Below are 27629 nucleotides of genomic sequence, written 5' to 3'. Positions count from 1 at the left end.
TGAGCGAACACGAACATAAAATCTCATTCGGTAAGTGTTTGTGAACACATTATTTTCTTAATGAACGAACATGAACAGGATCTTGTTCGAGTTCATTCGGTTTACGAGGAGCCACCATGAAACATTTTTAAGGTAGATTCAAAATTAAGCCCACTTTATGGCCATTCCAATACCAGACAAGTGGCTCTACAATGTGACACGATGAGCAACACAAACACATCCAATCAATTTGAAACCAATACCAACCTCTCATCTATCTCAATTCCAAATGATATTAACCCAATTCACCACCCCTCATTCTCAGTTCATCCATTTCTGAACTGAGTCAATGGAGATGACTGTTGGAATACACAATTACCTCACTCCTAAACTTAACCCTAATTTAAACAACTCATCATATTTACTCAGAACCCAACTGCCTATTGGCTGCAAATTATCTTCTTATGCTTCTTCTACCATCAAGTTTCCATCTTTTTCGCGTTCTAGAAGAAACCCACTTGGCAGTGTCATCAAATGCTCTGTTTCTGAAGCTGAGGCAACTGATACTACTACTGGTATGTAAATTTCTTTGATTGATTGCATTATTTTTATTGTTCGTAAGGTTCTTTTAACTTGTAGTTAGTCTAAAGTTGCATAATTTTGCATATATTTTTAGAGGTATCTGGTGTTGTTTGATTGGGGATTATTATCATTAGAAAAACAGAACCAAGCACGGAAAATCGACTAATATTTGTGTATTAAAGTCCCTAGAAACTTTAAAAAAAATACAATTATTGTGATTTTTTTCTTAAAAAAATGACTTTTTACGGTCTAAACGGGTCAATATTTGATGAAGCACACATAGCTGTTGTTTAATAATATTGAAGTGGATAGTTTTCTTATTATTACATAACATGTATGTATCTTTACTTAAAAAGGTTAGGATTGATGGAAGTGGTATATAGCCTCTACATAGGTAGTTATTGTGCTAGTAACCGACTTTTATCGTTCGTGTATTTTGAACAAGTCAGGGACTTTAACTTGCCAAATTTAAGTTGGAAGAATTTTTCATGCAAAACGAGAAATTATGTTGGTTTCTTATGGTACTAAGTATTAACTGTTTAATTAGTAATATAGTTTATGCTCTATGCCTATTTCTCCCCAATTTTACTTTTGCTGCTTTGCTTTTAAGCATAAAATATATTTCACATGTGAAGTGACTTCACTCTGCAATAAGGCTTATTAATTTGGATTATAATTTGCGCATTTTTTTTTTATATTTTGTTGGTACTTTCTCAGAGAAGGTGGGATTAGTGAGGAGGAATGACATAAGGAACATAGCAATTGTTGCTCATGTTGATCATGGAAAGACAACTCTAGTGGATGCAATGTTGAAACAAGCAAAGGTGCTCACAGTACTCACTTAACACGTATGCAATATAATACTTTTGTATGTTATTTAACTTTTTTAAATATTTATCAACTATTGCAGGTATTTCGTGATAATCAAGTTGTAGAAGAAAGAATAATGGACTCAAATGACTTGGAACGCGAAAGAGGAATTACAATTTTAAGTAAAAACACATCTATTACTTATAAGGACACAAAAATGAATATTATTGACACACCGGGCCATTCTGACTTTGGAGGTGAAGTAGAACGTGTTCTAAATATGGTTGAAGGAATTCTATTAGTGGTAATGTCTCTAAACCTTTTTTCTTGCTTACCCGCGAATTAAACAATAATTGGGAGCTTGGGGATAACTTTGTTTGTTTAATTTTAATCTTCAGGTGGATTCGGTTGAGGGCCCGATGCCACAAACAAGATTTGTTTTAAAGAAAGCGCTTGAATTTGGTCACGCGGTTGTTGTTGTTGTGAACAAGATTGATAGACCTTCGGCTCGACCTGACTTTGTCATCAATTCCACCTTTGAACTCTTTATTGAACTCAATGCATCCGATGAGCAGGTATAACATATGAAAATTTTGACCAAATTTATATAATAACAGAATTTACTAATTTTAAAATTTTTTGTGTAGTGTGATTTTCAAGCAGTGTATGCAAGTGGAATAAAGGGAAAGGCTGGACTTTCTCCTGATAATTTGGCAGAAGATCTTGGACCGCTTTTTGAGACGATAATTAGATGCATCCCCGGGCCCCGTGTCAAGAAAGATGGCGCGCTTCAGATGCTTGTTAGTTTTATGCTTATTGTGTCCCATTTGGTTTTTGAAAACTGTTCGGTTTTTTCGATTTTCATATTTAGTTCGGTTCGGTTATGGTTTTTTCGGTTTTACCATATGGGCTTGAAAATTTTGTGCCGAAAGAAAAGTGACCCAAACTAATAAATTCGAGCCCGAAACTTTGAACCTAGATTTTTTTTTTGTTAATTAATGATTAAATAATCGTTACAGATTTAGACCTAAATTTTTGTGCTACACCATTTATTAATTTCTTATAAATTTGGTTTTTGTTTGATAGCAAAATCAAAACCGAGCCGAAAATCCATTTTTGAAAAACATAAAACCAAACAGTCGGTTTCTGGTTAAGTAGGTTGTTAAGGTTCGGTTATTCGGTTTCGTACACACCAGTAGTTTGTTCTAATTCATACTTTCTTTGTATTAAATATTAAAAAATTGTATTTACCAATATGAAGGTAACGAGTACAGAATACGATGAGCACAAAGGAAGAATAGCTATTGGGCGGTTACATGCTGGAATTTTAAATAGAGGCATGGATGTTCGTGTAAGTTTGACTAGTAGTTGGCTTTTCATTCATGTAAATTTGATACAATTTGTGGTTTTTTGTCATGTACGTTTGACTAATAATTGACTTTTTCAGATATGCACACCAGATGATGCATGCAGATTTGGAAAAGTTAGTGAATTGTTTGTATTTGAGAAGTTTTCTAGGGAGCCTGCAGATAGTGTTGAGGCAGGTGATATTTGTGCCGTGTGTGGTGTTGGTGATATTCAGGTAACTAAAATACATATACATGTTATATGATTATAAGTTTTTAGAATATTAAAATTCTCATCATTGTTTACTTAGATTGGTGAGACGATTGCTGATAAAGCTGATGGGAAGCCTTTGCCTTCTATTAGTGTGGAAGAACCAACTGTAAAAATGGCCTTTTCTATTAACACGTCACCCTTTGTTGGTCGTGAGGTATGCTACTAAAAAAATGTACTAAATTTTGTATCAAGTAACGTAAGAATTGTGACCCGTTTACTTATAAATGAGTTGATTTGGGTTATATTTTTAATGGGTCGATTTGGGTTATGTCCAAATGTGTAGCAATTTTGAATCATTTATTTATAAATGGGCCGATTTGGGTTATGTGTTTTTTTAACGGGTTAAATGGATAACTTCAAAGTAAATAGCAATTTTGACCCGTTTAATTATAAATGAGTTGATTTGGGATGTGTTTTATCTTTAATGACTCAAATGTATAAAATAAAATAATAGTTAAAAAGATTATTTTCACCATAATATAGATTTCATAATCATATTCAACACATTTTTGTCATGACAATAATATATATATATATATATATATATATATATATATATTTTAATTCAGGGGAAGTATGTTACAAGTAGAAATTTAAGAGACCGTCTGTACCGTGAGCTGGAAAGAAATTTGGCCATGAAAGTCGAAGATGGTGAAACTGCGGATACTTTTCTTGTTAGCGGACGTGGTACTTTACATCTCACTATACTCATAGAGAACATGTAAGCACGTTAAATTATATTTAAATCTTTTGTTACAAATTAAACATCTTTTTAACCAATAACGCGGTACAGGCGAAGGGAAAATTATGAGTTTATGGTGGGCCCTCCGAAAGTAATCAACAAAAAAGTTGACGACAAAGTTCTTGAACCTTATGAGGTAATAATACACTTAACTGAATATCAAAATCATAAGCTACTATATATATTTACAAATATATTTTTTTTTTGCAGATTGCGACGGTAGAGGTGCCTGAAGAACACTTGGGTGCAGTTGTTGAGCTTTTAGGTAAAAGGCGAGGGCAAATGTTTGATATGCAAGGAGTCGGGTATGCACACGAGCCATCTTTTAAGTTTTAATATAATTTTCTTTTAACAGGTGTTGATAATCATTTAATATAATTTTTCATTTTTTTCCAGTTCGGAAGGAACTACGTTACTGAAATACAAGATACCGACTCGCGGGCTTCTTGGGCTAAGAAATGCCATTCTAACGGCTTCCCGGGGAACCGCTGTTCTCAACACAATCTTTGATAGTTATGGGCCTTGGGCTGGTGATATGACAACCCGTGATCTTGGATCCTTGGTAAAAGAAAATTTAATCTATGTTTTTACAGTTTAAATAACTATATTCTAAATATTTTCTAAAAAATTTTGTAGGTTGCATTTGAGGATGGGACCTCAACATCATATGCTCTTTGTAGTTCTCAAGAACGCGGGCAGTTGTTTATTAAACCTGGAGTAGAAGTTTACAAAGGTCAAATTGTTGGTATTCATCAACGACCCGGTGACTTGGCGCTCAATGTATGCAAAAAGAAAGCAGCTACCAACGTTCGCTCCAATAAAGAAGTGTCCGGTAAGTAAATGTTTATTAGATAAAAGTTAGATTATTATTTTAATAATATAGTTTATATAACCATAACTTATTAATTCTTTGATATTGTGTGTATGCAGTTGTTCTTGATACACCGTTGGATTACAGTCTTGATGATTGCATTGAATACATCCAAGAAGACGAGTTAGTTGAAGTGACTCCAAAAAGTGTTCGGATGTGCAAAAACCCGAAGTTGAACAAAAAGGGTCGGTAAACAAGATCAAAAGATGACACATTTCAGTGATCAGCTTAGATCTTGAGGATTTTTGCACCAATATAATTATATGGTGCTTGCTACACGAGGTAATAAATGATGAATATAGAAGATTTTTTAGTTATTAAAACATAAAGAAGCATGCGGTTATGTAGACGGAAAACACTGATCGTTGATATGATCGATTTGTATACAATAATCAGGTAAAAACTTTAAAAGTTAATAGCAGGTGAGAAGGAAAAATGAGTAGATTTTGACTTCATAATGGTTGTTTGTAACATCATATATAGTTTTGTGGTCAAATACTACATTGATATTTGATAATGCATTTTTGAGTTCCATATATTTACCATTTTTACCAATTACTTTATGTGGTGAAAACCAAAATCAAACAAGAATAATTGCATCTAAATTGACCAAGAGCAAATCAAACGGAACATATCGAAATTGAACAATTCAAATACATGCAATAATAATGCATATGTAGTGGAATGAGATAACTAATGTATGCACTATATTATCGTCTTTGATCACTAATTCATTAGTGTAATGATCAATGCATTTAGTGTAATGATCAATGCATCACTATACAGTCAATACTAAGAAAGCATATGTAGTATAACCAGTATTTACCAATGCAGACACTAATTATTCAGTTTATGTTACAAATCCTGTCACAATCTATATTTGCGAGTTTGGGATTTTGTGTTCAAGTAAATTTCAAATTTTGGTGTGTCTGGATATTTAAAATAGGGTTTAAGAGTCCCAAACTAATTCTTGCTTTTCCATTTACTTAGGCTTGATTTTTTATTAAAACCGACTTTGCATGATAGTGTACAAGTCATCGAAACACACACGAATATACCTACTTTAAGCTTTTTTACTTAACTACATTTTGGTATAGGTTTCTTTTTTTTTTCTTGGGTCGGTACAGGTCGTCGAAACTGAACCATAAGAATTTTAACACATTGCCGAAAGAAACTTAAGACGAAGCTGTGCTTAATTTATTTTTTTGTCGAAATTTCGCTCTAAATTTTGTTGAAAGTAGTTGTATATGAAATAGAGTATTTTGTTGGTATAGTAAGGATATTAATGTTAACAACCTTTTGGGCATATAACGAATTTATTAATTTTTTTTATTCTTTTATTTGTTGTAGCAAGTTCCGACACTCTAACAAAGATACCAATCAAATTCTAGCCGCATTAACAATGAGTCAAACATGTTTCGATACCCTTTCGGCCATATTATGACTATAGTTTTGGGTTTTCTCTTTCGTATGCTGTAGCGAACACACTAAAACCGAAAAAATTCCTATCGTAGCAATGTGTGAATTTCCTGCTGTAAAGCGTAGAGCAAATTTCCTAGTTTTGAAAATTTATCATGGTTTTAAATATATATATATACTAGACGAGTGCCCACACGATGCAGCGGGAAACATATACCTGGTAATCACGTAACAAGTGTATGGGTGCTCATTGTTTGGTTAAACCGTAAAAACGTTCAAACCGGTCAGTGGTTTGATTTCCCATTTGATTTTTTTCTTTAGCTTTTGGCCAGTCGTTTTCAATTTTCAATGGTTTGGTTTTGGTTTACGACGACAAAAAAATCGTTACTAACAGTTTAGTTCACTGTTTAATTTGAAAATCATCAAAACCATACCGCAAACACCCCTATGCAAAATGTTATTTTTTTTACTAAAAAAAACTATAACAATATCATACTCAAATTAAAGAGAAAAATATGCTCGTTTTTATGGTACAATTTTTTTTAAAAAATATTAACATATAAAAAAGTTATCAACGCATAAAAATCATGGGGGAGGGGGGTTGGGTTAAAAATGAAAATATAAATAAAGCATGAGTGAAAGATTAAGGGTAACAATTGTAATTATACATTAAATTTACAAAAGATGATTATAGTTTAGGGGGAAAACTATAACTATTTTAAAACAAATTAAAAAACACGTGAGTTTTGATGTTATAATGACCATTTTGTCCTTATTTAAACTTGTACTATATGCTTTATTATTTGTGAATCCCTTAATCCAAGCGTCTTAATTTACCCTTAAGTGGTATATTATATATATATATATATATATATATATATGTTGAGTGTAGTTAATAAAAATTAAGGACCTAACATGCAACTTGGTATATACGTAAAAAAGGAAATATGTAGTTTACTCATTACATACATATAGTAATAGAATTGCATATAAATAGCAATAGAATAACAATACTATTACATATTGCATATTTATATAATCATGTTTTTCTAGGTGACTAAATCTTTCACAAGCATAAGATAATCAAGAATCAATAACAATGAGTTGGAGAACAAATCTATGTATGCCATTTCTTATGTTGTTGGCATTTTATGTTCATGAAGTATCACCGGTTTCTCACAAATTCGGAGTTTGGATTATTGATGGTATCGGTCAAATGCCCGAAAATCCATTGGTAGTGCAATGTTGGTCAAAACAAGATGATCTTGGAACTCATGTTCTGAGAATCAATCAGCTTTTTTCGTGGTCCTTTCGTGACCTCATTTGGCCCGGGAGGCATTCTATTTCATTGTACGTTCCAATGGCGTATACTGATTTGAGTGGGAGAAGCTCAAATCACAGGACCCGAACTTGTTCAAGAGACAACCGATAAAATCGCCAAGATCCGTGATCATCTGCTGACTGCCAGAAGCCGACAGAAGAGTTACGCAGATCGCAGGCGAAAGCCTCTCGAATTTCAAGTTGGTGATCTTGTTCTCCTCAAAGTGTCGCCCTGGAAGGGTGTTGTCCGCTTTGGGAAGAAAGGTAAGCTTGCTCCTCGATATGTTGGACCATTTAAGATTCTCGCGCGTGTAGGAAAAGTTGCCTTCAGACTTGACCTGCCGCCCGCGCTCAGTAATGTGCATCCAACGTTCCATGTATCCAATCTCAAGAAGTGTTTAGCTGACGAGAACCTTCACATTCCACTTGATGAAGTTCAAGTTGATGAATCTATGCATTTCGTTGAGAAGCCTGTTGAGATTATGGATCGCGAGGTTAAGCAAACCAAGCGCAGTCGCATCCCTATCGTGAAAGTTCGCTGGGAGTCCAAGCGCGGAGCCGAGTTTACATGGGAAAGGGAAGATCAAATGAAGATCAAGTACCCGCACCTGTTCTCTGCTCAACCTACTTCGAGATAAATTTCGGGACGAAATTTCTTAAAGTAGTGGAGATTGTGACATCTGCCCGATCCGACCCGACCCAGGTACCCGTTTCTCTGACCCGATCTCTTTCTGTTATGACTTTATATTTATTTATATAATTTACTTAATAATAATAAATTTTCCTTTCCGCCGTCCCGTCCCTCTTCCTTCTTCCTCTTCTTTCCGCCTTCCTTTTCTCTTGTCGCCGTCCCGCCCTCCTGTTTAACCCCTCAGCCTTGTTTCCCTCTTTTTCTCCTTACTCTTTGCTGTCCTTTGTTCCTTCCCGCCTAAGGTTGTCTGCGCAGCTCCACGCGCCAGACTCCTTACAAGGAAGCCGGCGTGAAGACCACCTGTTACTGCGATACGCGAGACGAACTGTCCCCGCAGCGCGCTAAGGATTTTAGTTCTTCCCGCGGCGCGCTTAGAAATGTAGTTCTTCCCGCAACGCGTTAAGGCTGGTTCTGTCTGCCTTCGCGCTCGTGCACTCTTGACCTTCTGTGTCTGCCTTCGCGCTCAAGCTTTCTCGCGCTATGTCTTGAGTCTTTTCTTCTGTTTAATCCAGCCGTTTACTTTTGTGTTGTCTTATCTTCTGTGCTGTTGACCTGACCTATCTTATGTCTGAAAAGTTACTTTCGGCGCAGCATGCGCACCAACCCCGTTGGTTGACAGAAAAAGTGACTGACATTATCTTTTGAGATCTGCTTTTCCATGCTTTGACCAGTACCTTTATCTGACCCGCCCATGCCTGTTTACTGTTACCTGTCAGCTTTTCCTTTGCCCCCTGCAGCTGCCATATCTTTTGATATCTTTTGCTTTTGGAATCTTTTACTTTTTGGAGATCTTTTCCCCTTTTCTAGGGATTGTGTTCCCTAGGGTTTCCCTATAAATAATAATGTTAATTTCCTAACACTACACACACAAAGCACTTAAACTCTCCTGTTCTCTCTTGCTCCTTGCCGTTGTTCTTCCTCTGCCGTCTCCTCTCTCTTTGCCTTCGTCTTCTATCCTGTTCTGCCCTGCTTTTCCGGTAATATATATTATATATAATAATTTACTTATTAATTATGCTAACTTATAATCAAGACTTAAAACAAATCATTAAAACAATAATCTTATTTATAGGTTAACTTGTGCTTGTTTAAAGTTGATTCTTGCTTTATCTTACACCGCATCGTTTATCAAGTGAGTAATCTCGTACCTAATCCCCTTTTATTTTAATGTTTTGGGATGTTCATGTGTTCGTACAAACTTAGAGTCTTAATCTGTTTATGAACTTTAGTCGCGCAGTATCCCATGTGTTGAGGACGTAGACTTGGCTGTTTATTTGTATGTGTGGATCATTAACCGTCTTGTCGGTCTATTCCGCAGTTCTCATGGTACCATTAGATGAACACGGGAGAACTATCGTTTATGATTTTCTCTTTTGTTTACACTTGCACAGTCTTTCTTGTTTGTGAGCTCAATTGTGAGCACTGGCAGTCTATGAATCTTAGAGTTGGTCCCGATCGGATTACACCCTTGTTGAAAACCAGACATACACATGTTGCGCGCAGATTTATTGTTATCTATGTATTGTATTAAACTTGATTTCTCACCAACACGCAAGTGTTTGACGTTTATTTTAACACATGTTCAGGTTTGCAGTAGCTGTTTTGGAGCTCGAGTACACGTAGGAAGTTTTCTTTATTTTGAACCTAGATTAAAATGTATCAAGACAAGTTATTGCTGTTCGAATATTATGATTTATAATATATTGATTTATGATGATTTATGTTATCTTATGTCTACTTTGCGCGTGCGCGAATGAATGTATTTATTAAATATTGACACCCAATAGTGTCACGAGTAATGAAACAATATGTGGCGCCCCGATGTATAATCCGCCTTTGGTCGGGGTGTTACACTAACAGATTAATTGTCCTAAGTCAACTAAAGATTGTTTAACAAGCTAAACCCTAGGCATCCACAATCGCTAACACACGGCACTGGTTAACAAAATATCCTTTCCAGTGTGACTCGACTAAGGGCAATTGTATACTTTCTTGCAATTAACTAGTTAATACAACCCTACAATCAATTATTATAGCAACCGGCAAACTAATCGTTCTGGTCGACAAAAACCAAAACCGAATAAATGCACAGCAATACTAAATATCAATACTCATAGATTAACGAAAGACTGTTACAATTAGTTGTTCTCATACATGAGGAAAATACTTAAAAATTACAAACTTTACATTGCGAGTATGACTCGAAAGGATTAGCCGCGATTCGTCATCTCTCGGTCTTCAATCTCGATGTTATGGATCATGTAGATGACTTAGAGATGATTGGGAATGATGGAATACTTCTCTTATGCTTTGAAACTGATGTGGTAACTGCCTCCAGTGATATTTTTTCTCAAACCCTAACTTTTTCCTTATATAGGGTTTTTAATTAATGACGCGACTTCGTAGTTTAATTTAGTCCGGCATATGGTACTCTAATTTCAGCAAATGGTACTCTAACTTTAGAGTATGATACTCTAATTCAGCAAACCATACTTTAAAACTTTCTGATTTGCGTCCCTTCTCTATATAGCATAAGATACTCTGATTTCAGCAAATGATATACTAAGCCAACTTTTACCGAGATTTTTCAGTTTTGATCATATACTATCACACATCATCCCAGGTCTTCATTCTATGCTCGTACATGTCCATATTAAGTGCTTTAATCACCATTGACCTGAAATATAACAAACACGCATGAAGTACCAAAGTTCATGAAATAAACAACTAAAACAAGTGAAGTAAACACATGAACTATGTACAAATTGACTGAACATCACCAATTCGCAAGACAATGGTCAACTGACACAACTATTTGCTCATGGTTTGATTGATTTATACTCACATTATATATTTTGCTCATTTATTATATATTATTATTAGTGTTAAAACTGGTGATTATCTCACTTAACCTCGTGTTGACAAATCTATGTTTATTTTGTACGCATATGCAGGTTATCAGTTGGTTTGAAGCTAAGGTGAAGAACACATAGAGAGATGATGTGCTAAAAGTAGTTTAATATTTATTAAATAAATTACGCTAATCTAGACACTATGTAATAAATTCTAGACTTTTAACTTAACTAAAACTACTAACCAGCAAGTGAACCGGTCGACTCAAGTACAGTTAAGTAAGTCCGGATATCGAATCCACGAGATTCTTTAAATTACGTAAACTAGCTAAATAGACTCAACTAATACTGACACGACTATTTGTTTCTTAAAGGGGGGGGGGGGAGGGGTTTGTTTAAAATACTAATTAAAACTAATTAAGGAAATAAGTAAAGTAAACGAAAATGCAAGTTTGAGTAAATAATATGATGATGAGAAAACTACCTAGGCTAGAATCTCCTAAACTTCAGTTGTTAATTAACCGGGAAAATATTTAGTTATGGACTGGGATCGTAAAATAGACATTTAAAAGAAAACCCGAGCAGGACCCCTGACCCTTCTCAAGAGACACCTATGGCTTCTAATAAGTTTTAAGCACACCAGTATTAAAATCAAGTTCCCTTACGGTCACTTAATTAATTATGACTTAGTTTCTTTATACGAAATCCTACCTTACAGCGCGGAAATCAAAGGCAATTTAATATATTTAATTGATTCAATAGACAATAATAAAATAATCAAACCTAGACGGACTCCTTACGAAGAACTAAATCTAACAAGATCAAATAATAAAGATCTATCAATAACCTAGCACTTTACAGATTTAAGTTAGCAGCACACTAAGGTTTAATTAATTAATAATAATTATTCCTATGATCTTAATGCATGTCAATCATAAAATAGTCAAGAACACAAAGTAATTGACCTAATAGTAACGTATCATAATGACAAATAATTATCAAGGCAACTATAAAATAATAACAATTAATCAAGCAATCCTAAATATCCATATGCATCAATTTAATATAATTAAACCTTTTACTAAATCATAAAACCATAACGATAAATGAATCCCAAATCAAATCACAACGTCAAAATAGGTTCATCATAAGCCTAGTCAGTCTATAATGTTTAGTCTAGCACCATAAAATAAAACAAAACAATAATAAAGGAATTCATGGCAAAAATAAATAAGAACGGAAGATTAAAGGCGATAAAACCCGTGGTCTTCGTCCTTGGATGATAAGCACGCCACCGTATGATTCCAAGCCTTCAAAACCTCCAAAAGATCACCTCTTGAGCTCCCAAATTCGTCCAAGTTGGTTATGGTATTCAGGTTATTCAGGTTATGATTAGTGTTAAGTTTATGGGTGTTTATATAGACTTTCAAGGCCCATAAACTTAAAATTAGTAGAAGATTCTGGAAATCTGAGCCCATAAATTTAATACTTGTAGAAGATTCTAGAAATTTTAGCCCAAAGTGCCGTGCGACGGGCCTTCTTCCATTTTGCTTATTTTCGCCCGCTTTTCGACATGATTTTAACCCGGAACCTAAAATATTCAAATGAATTAGTAATATACAAATTCTAATAAAAACCGAACGAAAACTAATAAAATATTATATTAAATATACAAGGGATTTATATATATTTAGCCTTATATCAAGAGACCATTAGATATTAAAATAAATGATAATTGCATTTATTTTGTTTTGGACTATTATTGTCATGTTTGGAACTTGTGCACTTATTTGAAATTTGAAATAAATTAATTAAACAAATATTGTCATATTTTATACTGTATGATAGTACCTTGTGAGCTGTGAACCAACGGTTCGCACCCCGGCATTTCCGCCTTAAGTTGGGGTGTGACAATTTTGGGGCCATTCTCCACCATCATAACACCTTCCGATCATCAAAATCACCCATGTTATTATTCTTGCAACAATCAATGAAGATAATCAAGATGCAAGGCTAAACCGTGCGTGACCATCTCCGGCAGTAGGGTTGCGTTTTCAATCAAGACTTTCTGTATTTGAATATTTACATTGGAACTAGAGTTGATTAATCGTTCGGTTGATTACTCTTTCCTGTTTGTTTATGCATTCAACAATTTTTTTCGTAATTGAATGTTTTGTGATTTTATCAGTAAATTGATTTGTGGTCATCAACTTCTAGGATTAGGTTCTTTGAGTCATTGGCCCACTTATCTTTAGCCATTAAATCACTTATGTTTATCAAACCCTAAAACTGGTAATCAATTAGGTTATTATTCATTCAAACCAATTGTTCGGATTAAGTTTTGTCAATCAGTAAAGTCAAATATCTAGTCTTTTGATAGAGGTGTAATCAAACAAATTTTCCAAATAAATTTAATCAATTGGTCTAGCTACTTCACAGCATGAACCCTGGAGATTGGTTATTTTTTTCTCAATTGTTTTACAACCAAGTCAGTTTTTAATTTGTTTTACAATCTAAAAGCATATTATACAGCATTTAGAGCATTCTCATCCAACCCCTTATATTATGTGAGGGGTGTTTTTATAATTTAGAAAGTAATTCAGGGTGTTGTGAGTGAAGAGTTTTTATATTTTAGAAAAAAGTAGTGATTTTTCTGTATATTTGAAAAGTTACTGTGTTCATCCCCTATAATTTTTTATATATTTTAAAAGTGGTTGTGAGTGAAATAAAGAGAAAAGGTAATGATAAAAGGTATAAATAGTATTATTTAATTGAAATGAAAAGAGAAAATAAATTGAGTTTTAGTGTAATTTTTTGTTTGGAGATAAGGGGTAGGATGAGAATGCTCTTAGATGCTTTAAAAATCACTTGCGTATGAAAGGCGGGCGCTTCAGCTTCGTTTTAGGTCGTTTTTTGCCTAAAAATCTCGCCTCATGCTCACCTTTTAAAAATTGATCGCCTTTACTAGCCTAAAGCAAAGAGACCCTTGCCTTAGGTCACCTCTCGTCTCGGCTCGGCTCGTCTCATCAGACGCGCTTTTTTAAATCAAGATCATGATCAAGGGAGTAATTTTGTAAATAAACTAGTTTTCTACCCGGCGCGTTGCGCCGGGCCAAGTTGGTAAAACTCGGGCGGTGCTAAAACCTAAGCATTGAGGCGATAAGTCAATGCAAATTCAGTCGGTTTTGGTTACGCTCGTTTTTGTGTCGGTACAAAAACCAAAAATAAAATCAAAAGTTATAAAAGTTAAGGTGGACCAATGAGACAGCGTCGGTCAATAAAATTGAAGCGTTGGTAAAACCCGACCGTTATTGATCACGGGCGTTAAGGTGATCAAACTATGCAAATTCGGACAGATTCCGTCACGTTCTTTATAGTACCGAAACTAAAAAAAAATCGACAATTGGTTGGTTTTCATTACAATATTGGAACTAAAACAAAACAATAACAAAAAAATCAAAACAAAAATTAAAAAAAAAAAAAAATTTTTTTCCACTGCTAAGGTGCCGCAAAGTGACCCAATAGGATCCTTGCGGCATCAAAGTTATAAAATATATATAGTAATAGTATTTGGAACAAAAAAAAAACTTTATTTGCATTTTAGTTTTTTAGCCAAAGAAGCAGCCCCTAACGCTGTGTTCCAGAGTTTAATTTAACGAGAGGAGAGAAAAGATTTGGAGAGAAATAAACAAAATTGGTGTTCCAAAGTTTTTTTAATGAAAAGAAGAGAAATGAGGAGAAGAATTTTTTAGTGTATTTATATTTCTTTCCAAATTGAAAAGATATATAGAGGAGAGAAGAGATAACCCACAAAATTAGTAAAACTGTAACTTTCTTTTCTATTCCTTTCTACTCGGGAACACATAAAATGATTAATATTCTTTCCTTTTCTCTTCTTTTCATTAAACTCGTGAACACGGTATCATTTTCTTTTCTTTCCTTTCTTTTGCTTTTTTTTCTCTTCTCTCGTTAATTTAAACAACACAGCTTAAAAGTTAAAGTTAGATGTAAGGTAGAAATCAGAAACTGTCGGTATAATCTTCTTCAACCCCTCAAAACCCTTTATATTTCCATAACTCACCACTCACATCTCCCAAGAATCACGGGCCAATCTCCAACTTCATCACTTTTGTGCTAAAAAGGGACCATCAGATTAAACCCATATCAGGTTTATAACTTTAACTTCCTTCCAGAATCTCAAGATCTGTTCATCACATCCATTTCAAGGTACCTTCTTTCCTTATCTATAATTTTAACTGTTCATTTTAGGGTTTGTGCTGCTGTTAACTTAATCACTGAAATCTTCAACACCCATTTGGATTTAAGATCCAGAAAGCCTAAAGATTTAATTTTTTTATGCTTTAGAGATTATAAATTACTGAAATCTATAACACCCATTTGAATAAAGATCCAAAAAGCTTCAAGACTTAATCTTTTTGCTTCAAAGATTATAAATTACTGAAATTTATAATACCCATTTAGATAAAGATTCAAAAGGCTTCAAGATTTAATTTTTTTGCTTTAGAGATTATTAATTACTGAAATCTGTAACACCCATTTGGATAAAGATCCCAAAAGCTTCAAGATTTAACCTTTTGTTGCAGAAATCTGAAATTAGAGCACATAAATATTGAAAAGTTTTGATTTTGAAGCTCGGGTTACATGGGTAATTGTTGTGCTACACCATCCACCAGTGATGAGAAGAAAAGGGGTACCAGTTTTCATATGATTATGGTGGGTCTAATCCATCTGCTAATGGTGGTTTTAAAATAACTGTTTTGGATAACCCAACTGGAAATGAGATCGAGAAAGCATATGTTCTTGGTAAGGAGATGGGTAGAGGGGAATTTGGGATTACTTATATGTGTACTGATAAATCGACAGGTGAAGTTTATGCGTGTAAATCCATATCTAAAAAGAAGCTGAGAACTCGAGTGGATATTGAAGATGTGAAGAGGGAAGTTGAGATTATGAAGCATATGCCGCCGCATCCTAATATTGTGAGCTTGAAGGATACTTATGAGGATGATGATGCGGTGCATTTGGTTATGGAGTTGTGTGAGGGTGGGGAGTTGTTTGATCGGATTGTTGCTAGAGGACATTACACTGAGAGGGCGGCTGCTGGTGTGACCAAGACTATTGTTGAGGTTATTCAGGTGAGTTTGTTTTCTTGAAATGATTTGTCGTTATTGTTTTTCTTTCCTTTTTTGATAAATTATGGTGTTGTGATTATAAGAAGTTGCAATAGTTAGTTTGAACTTTGAAGTGACTCGAGCTCGTTTATTAATTGTGCTTATTAATTGGCCCGGGCTGGTGCTTGTTCGAGCTTAGCGAGCTGATCACGAGTAGCTCATGAGCGGCTTTGCTCGTTTACACCCCTAGGGAGCAGCTGATTTTAGTAACTTATAAAGCTAGATCATGTAGTTTTCATATATAAATTCTGAAATTTAGTGTAACATTCAGGTTTAGCTCTATACATACAAAAAATCTACATGCTTTTAACTTCTCTAAAATCCACCTAAGACCACTTGTTCTTACGAAATGTAGTGTTTGTTTTTGTATTTTCACAAAACTGATTGTTGGTCTGCAACGAAAGATGTAGTACGATCAGTATTAAAATAATGATATTTTTTCAATTTCTTTATTTTATTGCAGATGTGCCACAAGCATGGTGTTATGTACCGTGATCTTAAACCCGAAAACTTCTTGTTTGCAAACAAGAAAGAAACTGAAGCCTTAAAAGCTATTGATTTCGGGTTATCTGTTTTCTTCAAACCAGGTGCAAGCTTTCAACATGACGTGTTTTATTCCATATATTACACTTCATTATCGTTTTACGTCTCTATTTATTTGCATTTAATGAAAGTATTTTAATATTTAACAGGAGAAAGATTTAATGAAATTGTTGGGAGTCCATATTACATGGCTCCCGAAGTCCTGAAAAGAAACTATGGCCCCGAAGTTGATGTTTGGAGCGCTGGTGTAATCTTATACATATTGCTTTGTGGCGTCCCTCCTTTATGGGCAGGTCAGTGCACCGGCAAATCTTGACTTTTTTAAAACATGTGTTGGCCGCCAACTCGACCCGTTTGACCAGCACTAACTTTTTACACAATGTAATTCAAAACGTAAATCTGATAGATATCCTATATTACCATAATGTTTATGCTTAAATCTTAATATTGAAACATAAACCTTCTAGTGGCTATGTTTATTGATTTTTAAAGTGATGACTTAAATATTAATTGCCATTTTAATTCCAGAAACTGAACAAGGTGTTGCACAAGCAATTATTAAATCTGTTGTGGATTTCAAGAGGGATCCTTGGCCCAAGGTATCCGATGCTGCAAAGGATCTTGTCAAGAAAATGCTCAATCCAGATCCAAAGTTAAGACTTACCGCTCAAGAAGTTCTAGGTATAAAGACTTACCACTCAAATCTACCTGGGGTTTGTTTGTAGTTTCTAAAGTTCGGAACTTTGTTATTTCTTTGTAAAATTTCTCCAGATCATCCATGGATACAGAATGCCAAAAAGGCTCCAAACGTGTCTTTAGGTGAAACCGTTAAAGCAAGACTAAAGCAATTCTCGGTCATGAACAAACTTAAGAAGAGAGCTCTAAGAGTAAGAACTTTATTGTTGTGTTTTTACACAGTTTGTTTTTTTATAAATATTTTTTGGTTAATCTGTAGTTGTTATGCGATAATCTTGTTCCAGGTAATTGCTGAGCATTTGTCTGCAGAGGAAGTGGCAGGAATAAAGGAAGGGTTTGACTTGATGGACACAAACAAGCAAGGGAAGATTAATATTACTGAATTGAAAGCAAGCTTGCAGAAACTTGGACATCAAATCCCTGATGCAGATGTTCAAATACTTATGGAAGCTGTAAGTGTTTTAAGTTGTCAACCTTGATCTGTTGTCTTATTGATGGTTGGATTCTGGTTATGTTTTATCTCTCACGGGTCAAACAAGTGTTATTTGACCCAAAGCTTGGTTTAAGTTAAGGGTGTGCATGATTGGTTATGTATTAAAATCGAACCAAAAACTGAAATTTCGGTTTTTGGGGTTTTGAAAATTTTCGTTTTTGGTATTTTCAGTTTTCAAAATGGGTTTCGTTTGATTTTGGTTTTGATTTTAACATTTGGGCTTGAAATTTGGGCCAAAAAAGAAAGCCCAAAATAATGAATTTGGGCCTGAAACTTTTGGCTGTTAAATAATGATTCATTGAATATTACTCATTTTTGGGCTGCGTCAATGACCTGAAAGTGTCTTAGGTTGACTTTGACCCGTTGTTTTATGAATCATTGGATTTGTGTTTTGTTCTATCTCTCATGGGGGCATAAGCATTATTTGACCTAATGCATAGTTTAAATTGAAGCATTTTGACTTTTAGTCAATGGTTTGAGGGGCGTTCATATTTTGTTGCATATAGGGTGATGTTGACAAAGATGGATTCTTGAACTATGGAGAATTTGTTGCAATTTCGGTTCACTTAAGAAAGATGGGGAATGATGATCATCTTAAAGATGCGTTTGCGTTCTTTGATAAAAACCAAAGCGGTTACATAGAGATTGATGAGTTAAGGGAAGCTTTAGCTGATGAAGATGATGAAGCCAACAATGAAGAAGTCATTTCTGCCATCATTCATGATGTTGATACTGACAAGGTCATTTCTTTTCCTTAGTTTTAAATTTTAAAAATCGTAAAGCAAATTACAGCTTTTGTTCTTAATGTATATGGTAACTTTCAGATTGTGATTTTAACTTCAAGAATTACAAAAAAAACGTCCCTGAAATCCATATGTTGTCACGCGTTCATTTTTTCCCCTTACAGTGTTAACTTTTCCTGTAAGTTTTTTTTCGAAATGACCTTTTTACCCTTGTTTAAATATTAAACGATTGTCGTTTTAAAAAAAATTAAGATAAAAAGTTAACACTGGAAAGGACGAAAAGCGTGACAGCATACGAACTTTAGGGACGCTTTTATACTTATTGAAGTTAAAGGACACGATATGAAAGTTACCCTATACATAAAGGACATGAATGCTGTAATTTACTTGAGATTAGCCATTATTATCATCATTCTAATGAAATAGTATTGGTCGATAATTGCAGGATGGTAAGATTAGTTTTGAGGAATTCACTGCGATGATGAAGGCGGGAACAGATTGGAGGAAAGCATCACGACAATACTCGAGAGAAAGATACAATAATTTGAGCTTGAAATTGTTCCAAAATGGATCTTTGAATTTGGGCAATGAGGGAAGATGACTGACTAGACTACATGACAAGAAATGATTTAGATATTGACCTTTGAGGTTTTCTTTTGTTTGACAAAGAAAGATGTGGTTGTAAATATGGATGTGTTTACATATCCATAGGGCCAGTGTTTTCTTCATCTTTTTATTTAGTTTCTTTAGCAAATTGGATCATATAAAGCATGCTAATCAATAACAACTTTTCTTTCTTTTTTTTTAGAGTTGAGCTAGTTATATGGTCCATGTGGTAAGTTATGATTTTCGTTTCAGCTTTTGAAAGTTACACTTTCACTCGCAGTTGTTTGATTAATCGTAACTAGCTTGTCCTTAGTATACGTTTTCAATTGTTAGTTATCGTCAAAAACCTATTTTGTTACGGTTGAGCGCTCACCAACGGTTTGAATCAAATCGTAATCTGAGATCGTGTAATTAACCTTTTGTTTTAGTCTGTCTGAATTTCATAAAGTTCATTTTAGTGGTGGCAACATTTGAAGGTGTTAGTTGGACTGTTGTCACTCAGCGTCGAATACGTATGACACATGAAAATGAGTATCAAGTACTATGCAATAACTTGTTACGATACAAACTGGTACTCAAGTTATAAGATCAATAAAGATAACAAGAACACTTAAGAGAAGAAGGGCAAAACCCAATTCAATTCATCGATACATTCATCATTCGCGACTCCAAAATATGTATACTAACCTATTACAATTATAACCCTAAACTATTGAGCATTTACACTTTAGTCCTTCAACTATTTACTATCTAACACCATGCCTAGTAAAAGCCCATCAATAGTAAATATTGGTAAGGTTCTGAAAGGGTATTCACCATATTACACATAAATAAACTAGTATAGGTGAATCATTAGAGAATTACTGCAAGAACAACTCACAACTCTTCTTTTAGCTTTGTTTTTATATCTATTAAGATAAAGCGGTGCTCGATGCAAGATTTTTTTACTCGTATTTCTATTTGAAAATTAAAAACGTTAAATGAATCTATGTCACTTAGTGCATGATGCATGTCTAGCACGTAAAAACAAGTATCAAATTCTATTTAACATGTAAAAATGAATATCCTAAGGTCTTGTTCGTTTCAAGGATTTAGAACGAATTGTAAGGAATGAGATTGTAAATCCTATGAATTGATATATTCGTTTCATTAAATGAAAGAATGGGAATGGAAACTAAATCCCATCAAATCCCACATTTCATGGGATTTTAAAATCCCACCTATTTTATAAGGATTGTTATGGAAAGTAAAAATCCCTCTAAAAAAAATTCAAAAAAATTAATAAAAAAATCATAACTCAAAAATGAAAAATGTGAAAAAACTAAAACGTTTCCGCCGTTTCCATCGTTCTTCAAAAAAAAAAACCCCCGAGAATGAAGAAGATTCCAATTCCAATACATATTAACCAGCCAAACACATGATAGGGATCCTCAAACATTCCATTCCAATTCCAATTCCAAATCCAATTCCAAAACCTTTAAAAAAAGTCCGTGAAACGAACACGCCCTAAATCATAAGTAATTCACTACAAAAATAAATTAAATGTAATTCCAACAAACAAATAATATTCACTAATCACTCTTACCAAATATCCTTACAAGAACAAGCTCCACCAACAAATCTATGAAATCTAACTCTATCCCTAACAACAATTTCCCTCTCATAAACCCTACTAATGATCTTGGTCACCTCATGGCAATCCCCACAAACCCTAAGGTTCTTCACAACCCGAATCACCATCGGGGCCCGCGTCTTCATCAACCCATACGCAATGGCTAACCTTTCACTATGCTCACAAAGAGCCTCTTCTTTCACTTCATCACCCACATCATGAAGCACACCCGACCCATCCGGTTTGTGGCCTGATAACTCAACCCGTCTCATAATATCAGTCAACGCTTCCTTTATGTCCTTTAACTCGGGGTGAGACCAATCTCCTAACACAAACTCGTGCACGGTTCCATCAAGTTCTATGGAGCTACATCCGGGTACCGTTTTGAGCCCGTTTTCTTTCATTTGTTTCCTTAAATGTCCCATTTTAGACCATTGTGAACAAGCTGCGTATAAGCTCGATAATAGGGCGTAATTGTCAGGATTAAGCGGTTCTAACGAGAGTAGTTACTGACCGACTAACTCTCCTTTCTCTATATTCTTGTTTTTCTTGCATGCTACAAGAAACGTTCTCCAGATTACCGGGTCTGGGTCAATGGGCATGCTTTCAATGAATGTGTAGGCTTGTTGAAATAAGTTGGCCCGACAAAATAGATCGGCCATGCAACTATAATGCTCTATTGATGGTTGTATTCCCGACTCGAGTAAGTTATCCCAGTGTCTTTGACCCTCGTTGACTAGCTGCCCATGGGCGCATGCTTGTAACACACCAAGGAATGCTACGTGATTTGGTTTCACCTGAAAACAAAATTTCAATCACCTTTAAAAAAAATAAAGTATCGGTAATGAAACTGGTTTGGCAAGAACCGAACTGGACCCGACCTGCAGGGCTGAAATTGGGTTGTAACCCTATACATTGAAACTGGTTCGTTTTATTGTTTACAATACCTTAGCTTCTTCCATACGTGCAAATACGCTCAAAGCATCCTCTGCAAGCCCATGAATCGCAAACCCGACAATCATCGAGCTCCAAGCTCTGGAATCTTTGACAGGCATTCCATCAAAAACTTCCTTAGCTTCTTCCACACAACCGCACTTCGCATACATATTAATCAGCGCGGTACTAAGCTTAACATCAATCACAAGCTTTCTATTCTTAACATAAGCATGCACCCACCTACCAACATCCAACGCCCCCAAACCACCACAAGCCGATACCACACTCGACATTGTCACTTCATCCGGTACCACACCCGCCTTCTGCATATCCGAAAACAAACCCAACGCTTCATTAAACAAGCCCATTTTAGCATACCCACCAATCATAGCGCTCCAACCAACCAAACTTCTCTCAGGCATTTCATCGAACATCTTCCGTGCATAACCAATACTCTCACATTTGGCATAGAAATTAACCAGCGAAGACTGCAAGAACGAATTGGACGAAAACCCAGATCGAATCACACGCGAATGAACCTGACGGCCTTCGTAAACAGCTGATACGATGGAGCAAGATTTCAAGACAAATGCGAGTGTGTAGGTGTTTGGATTTGGGTGGCCTCTGGTGATTAAGGTTGGGAATGGGAGAAGCCTCTAATGAGGGAATTGTAAGAGAATATGTTTGGGTTTGGGGTTTGGAAGAGTAATCTTTGGGCGTATTGGATGCTGCCGAGAGGTGAGAGTGCACAGAAGGATATGAGTTTGGAAAGAGAGAAGGAAGATCGAGTGAGGATGAGGACTCGCATGTTTGGACATCTTCGGATTAGAGATGCGATTCTCTCTTTCTCTTCTTCCTCCACCTCTTCTGCTTGCTTGCATGTATTTTGTTGAAATTAAGAGGCGACCCATAAATACACTATCAAACAGCCTCTAGCAGGTCTATCTCTGGATAGATGACTTTTTCGAATCTTATCTTATCATACAATTCTAATAAACAAAAACAAAAGTGCTTAGGTGTCATAACTATATTCAAGTCTAGCTTAAATTTCTTTCCTAATTCTTTAATCTCTCGTATCTTTCATTCTAGCCATCTAAGGGTTAAAACCATTTTGACAAAAAAATTAACTTATAGAATTAAAAGAAGAATTAAGCTATGAGTGTAAATCTAAATAAATTCATTTTATCATATTTGTTATTTTATCTAACTCCTAGAACCATGTATACATAAGATTTGTTAATATATAAATGAACAAAATGAATTATTTGAAAGGAAAAAAAAAAGAAACATAAAATAACAAATGTTGCTTGTGTTTATAGTCCTTATGGTAAAATTACAAATGTTGTGTTTAAAATATAAAGAGATTTTCTCAACTTTGTAAAATTGAGATTACAGATTTCTTATTGTTTTTACTATATATTTCAATTCTTTTTATCTTTAATTTTGTGTCTTATTTCAAATAACGGATCTTATTAATTTTTATCATTTGACAAATCCCGTGTAATACACGGGTTCAAAAGCTAGTATGTTAAAAATAAAAATGGGAACCTTCTGACTAGTAGGTAGAGCCCGAAGAACATAAACAAATTAGTGTTCAAAGCTACTATGAATTAGAAGGTGTGTTGAAGTTTCTAGAAAAAATTCACATAAGAATATGCATCTATTACATTTCTACCCCTTAAAACTAACGCCGTATTTGTTGAGATTTTATTTAGCATTGCACTCCAAATGAAGAAAAATTCACTTTGATCGGTATCCGTTGGTGCCAAAACGTAAAGTCATATTCCTGATCATAATCTTTGTTGTCTAGCTCCCATCTTACAATTTTTACCAAAAAAACGGGGCCAGATTCTTGATTAGCATTCCTCCATAGCCAAACATCCGATCGGGAAGAAATGTTATGTTGGACCAAAGAGTTAGATCTGTGGATGACTTACTTTTCTTTATAGCTCAAAGTTGCATGCAATACCTTGTACGTATCAGGACATAAGTTAATAACTAGACTTTTGCTCCAGGGTTACTAGCTAGTTAAGCCAAGACAAATGTTGCATCGTGCATTACCATGGCCAAAGCTCTGGGATAATAATAGACTCCAAAAGACAGTATCGATACCACATACATGTATAAGTATAAATACCGATCTCTATCACAAGAGAATGGCCGTTATTTTTTTTCTTCTTAACAATGTGCATTCTCACTGGCGTTTTCTTTAACACAATTTTTTACGGCATAGTCTATTCACACGAAAAATTCTTCTATCATTATAGTGAAGCTAATTGTGCACTGGTTTTTGCAAGTATATACGTATCATTTGAACTAGGTTTTACATATGTCCTAATGATAAGGTCTTTTGACTAAACAAAAAGTTGGTCTGTTAAATGCTAGTGGTCATCTTGTTAATGTTAGTCTTACATATGTCATACGCATTACAAGATAAAATATGTATAATTGATTAAATTATCCATGTTATAATTAACAAGTTTTCTCTATACATTTGGTAAGTGAAAGTTGTTGAAAGATAAAAGAGTGATTCTATTTAAGTACATACTCTTGAACTTGGCAAGTGGGTAACAGAACAAATCAAACACCAACAATTCAGAACTGCCTGCTACTCCTCTTCTTATTAGTTGAGAAAACAAAAATACATACTACAAACAATCAATAATCTAATGGGCTTTTATAACCCTTACATTTAGTTTCCTATTACAACTCAAACACTTTATTGGACTATAATACGAATTCTAAAATTTAAATAATAAAAGATAAATCAAACTTTTAAACTAAAAAGATAATGATAATAATTAATTTATTATCTTCATCTCCTCTAAGCCACCCCATGAGATCACGAACCGAACCGCCCTATATTATCGAGTGTTGTTTACGTTTCACACATACAACTATATTTATTTCCTACTAGTAATTTGTTTAGATAGTAAAAAGCTTTTAACCTAGCGGTATGTCAGTATCAAAAGGCTGAATAAGCTTTTATCCCTTGGATGTCAAAATATTGGTATGTCAGTATCAAAAGGCTGAATAAGCTTTTAATCTCTTGGATGTCAAAACATTAATCGTGTAGCTTATGAGTAGTTTAAAGAATGTGTTAAAAGATATAGTTTGTTTAGAGGGAGAGAATATGTAGTTGAATATGTAGTTACTAGTTACATCACTTGGATCACTTTCTGTTATATATTTACATTTTCTTTAACTCACTTTATTTAAAATTTTTATCATAACATAAATAAAAATAAGAAAAGTCGGTTTTATTTAACACACTAGCAATATACATGTAATTTTATATTAAAAGTTATGATATAAAAATAAAATTATATTTAAATAAAACTATACCGTGAGAAATACACATGATGTTGTAATTAGTACTATTTTTAGAGGTGAGGAATCTAGAGCATTACTCGTACAAAACATATATTTATAACGGTTTGTTCCACACTTTCAAAAGGCTATACCTTGAATCCCTTTATTCAATATAACGGCTGGATTCAAGTATAATATATATTCAATAATTTATCTTCAAACCTTTTTTTTTACCATCAACGAATAAAAACCGAAACCGATAACTCGAAGTAATTTAATGACAAAGGTGACATTGCTATCTTCAACCAAAACCTTCACTTTCTCTCAAATAAAAATATGATGCAATCATACACAATAAATACCGTCGAAACTTGTTACACAAGAGTATCCAAACACAAAATTTAAAATCTATGAAATTCTAAATGTCGACATTTTGTAACCAGTTTAGTCCATATTGGATTCCACAATCCAATAATGTCTCTTTATTCAGTATTACTCTTTAGTCATTAGTGATCATCTAAAAGTATTCATAAAATGACACATTTTATAAGTTAATTATAGATCTTCAAATCATTTAATAAATTTAACTTGTGCTATTTAATGTATTTACACTTTAAATCAATGTTTTAAATTCAAACCATAAATAGTTTATCGCTTACCAAAGGCTTGTAGCCTACCAATATAAAAGTGTATGGAAATTTGTATGTCCCTCTCCATGAGGTTAATGGTTGTCTGGTAATGGGCAAAAGTTCTATTTAAAAGTAGGTCAAAGAGGATGTATGAGTTTGCTGATCAATAAAAAGATAATTTAGCAATTTAATCATTAGCTTCTGAGTGAACTGTCTAAACGAATAATTTATAGTTTAACTAGATTACCATCGTTTCGTGGGTAAGCTAAATGAGACAAATGCTTAGGCCTCCAGTTTTACAGGGCCCCAATCTTAAATAGGGACTACGTATTATAGGTTTATGAAAGTAGAGTTTTTTTTTAGAATTAGTAACTCAGTGATGACCACAAGCCTAAAGAGGATTGTCTCATATCCATTATAATTGTAAATTATCTATATTACATAGTCCTTGGATACTCTCTAGTGCTACACGTCTATACGCATAAAGAAAAGAAAAAAAAACCTCAACATTTTAGTTAGTTTTAGGCCTCCGAATATATTGAGCCGGCCCTGTAGATGACAGATACTTCACACATTGAGTTTCTAAAACATATCCTCATATAAACAAAAACCAATTCATCTCTTATTTATCAGACAATAATTCAGACACTTGAGCATCTTATGTAATTTATGTCATCAAAAAATTATTTCTTGCTTACTTTTCTCTTATAATTACTATTTTAGGTGGTATAAATGTATGTGATGATATAAAACAAGTAGCTTTTTCTAAGTAGCTAAATTAGTAAAATTGAATTAATTAATAAACCCTATAAAATTTAGAAATTAAAAAAAAAAGTTTAAAAAACACACTCACAGTCACAATATACTATCCTACTCGTTTTCTTCACTTCTTTGCTTCTTCTTTTGATGGTTTTGCTTCATCTTTTGGTGGTGGTGCTTCTACTGCCACGGCCACCGGTGGCGGCGGAGGTGGTGGTGGTGCAAATGAAACGCCTGCATCAAGGCAACTTCTGCACCTGCTTTCTAAGCATCCTTCAACTTCTTGATCACCTCCACATAACTTTGCTATGGACCCTGCTATCACTACCACGATGGTTATCACCGACAGCACCACCACCAGTGTCTCAATGGACCGGTGCGTTGAATGGCTCTCGGAAGCAGGTGGTGGCTCCACTAATACCAGCGGTGGTAGCTGGTTATTGTCAGCTGATCTTTCCACCGTCATCAGTCTTAACGTTAACATTATCATAACCAAACTTATTAATGTTTTGTGTGTGAGTGTGAGTGTGAGTGTGAGAGAGAGTGAATGAAACATAGACCATGTTTAAACTTTAAAGGGTGGTGTTGTCAAATAAAGGTTGTTGACTGTCGTGAAATTAAATTGCATTCTCACCCTTGTAAGTTTATTAAATTGACAACAACGTTTTCTGAGATTTACACTACAAAAGAATGGTAAACATTGGATAAAATATTTATCTTCATATTTATTTAATGCTTACTCACATGTGTGTGTATTTATAATAGGTTAGAAACTTTTGTATTATACGAGTTGAATACGATGGTTTATAATTGTTTACTCAAAAATGATGTTGCCAAGGTTCTTTTGGAAGTTCTAGCCCTAGATGAACTGGAATGATCATGTATGTTGTGTTTGAATCTATACAAAAAAATAGATTTAACAGTCGAAGGAAACGGGGTTAAACTTTGACAATTAAGTAAGCCACATTATAAGATCACATCATCGACAATTTAGAGCATCTTATCTTGAGGGCCGGCATTTGACCTTTTGTTTATAGCTGAGGGTGTATGCTTATTGATTGGTATGTCTATCAGTCATGCGGTACTTAAGCTATAGTAAGTATGTTGGGGTACTGAGAGGGACAAATCTTGCACAAAATGTGTGCTAAAATTGATATGCTTAACTAGACACCTCCGATATACAGTAGAAAATCTATAAAATAATACATTTGGGACCACCAAA

At 34.4% G+C, this 27629-nt stretch overlaps 1 protein-coding gene and 2 pseudogenes across 3 annotated transcripts; 2 read left to right on the top strand and 1 right to left on the bottom strand.

Annotated features, from left to right (window-relative positions):
- Positions 1 to 328: 328 nt before the first annotated feature.
- Positions 329 to 5060, top strand: LOC143610135 (putative elongation factor TypA-like SVR3, chloroplastic). Its single transcript, XM_077084699.1, has 14 exons — positions 329 to 554; positions 1279 to 1385; positions 1472 to 1675; positions 1770 to 1946; positions 2019 to 2171; positions 2633 to 2722; positions 2819 to 2953; positions 3029 to 3145; positions 3561 to 3712; positions 3785 to 3869; positions 3944 to 4038; positions 4130 to 4295; positions 4370 to 4565; positions 4664 to 5060. Exons 1-14 carry the CDS (start codon positions 329 to 331, stop codon positions 4795 to 4797), a joined length of 2037 nt encoding a protein of 678 aa, XP_076940814.1. The 3' UTR covers positions 4798 to 5060.
- A 10488-nt stretch (positions 5061 to 15548) lies between these two features.
- Positions 15549 to 19158, top strand: LOC143610132 (calcium-dependent protein kinase 7-like; annotated as a pseudogene). The gene is made up of 8 exons (XR_013149539.1): positions 15549 to 16042; positions 16542 to 16665; positions 16771 to 16914; positions 17150 to 17302; positions 17393 to 17508; positions 17602 to 17769; positions 18317 to 18550; positions 18999 to 19158. The product of XR_013149539.1 is annotated as a calcium-dependent protein kinase 7-like (transcript).
- A 1582-nt stretch (positions 19159 to 20740) lies between these two features.
- Positions 20741 to 26873, bottom strand: LOC143610147 (pentatricopeptide repeat-containing protein At2g02980, chloroplastic-like; annotated as a pseudogene). Its single transcript, XR_013149540.1, has 4 exons — positions 26536 to 26873; positions 22693 to 22696; positions 21719 to 22581; positions 20741 to 21568 (listed from the first exon to the last, which is right to left on the bottom strand). The product of XR_013149540.1 is annotated as a pentatricopeptide repeat-containing protein At2g02980, chloroplastic-like (transcript).
- Between the last annotated feature and the right edge of the window lie 756 nt (positions 26874 to 27629).

Source organism: Bidens hawaiensis, unplaced genomic scaffold (assembly GCF_021521415.1).
Source record: "Bidens hawaiensis isolate Kalapana, Puna unplaced genomic scaffold, B.hawaiensis_p1.1 tig00024436_1, whole genome shotgun sequence".
NCBI lineage: Eukaryota > Viridiplantae > Streptophyta > Magnoliopsida > Asterales > Asteraceae > Bidens > Bidens hawaiensis.
Note: the sequence above shows the minus strand (reverse complement) of the source record. Positions and strands in the feature narration are given on the sequence as shown.

What these genes read in the sequence shown, in the direction of transcription:
- LOC143610135 (XM_077084699.1), top strand. Translation starts at nt 329, where the DNA reads ATGGAGATGACTGTTGGAATACACAATTACCTCACTCCTAAACTTAAC. An exon ending in TTGAAGGAATTCTATTAGTG is followed by an intron (nt 1,676 to 1,769) that starts GTAATGTCTCTA and finishes TTTAATCTTCAG; the next exon opens with GTGGATTCGGTTGAGGGCCC. An exon ending in ATAGAGGCATGGATGTTCGT is followed by an intron (nt 2,723 to 2,818) that starts GTAAGTTTGACT and finishes TGACTTTTTCAG; the next exon opens with ATATGCACACCAGATGATGC.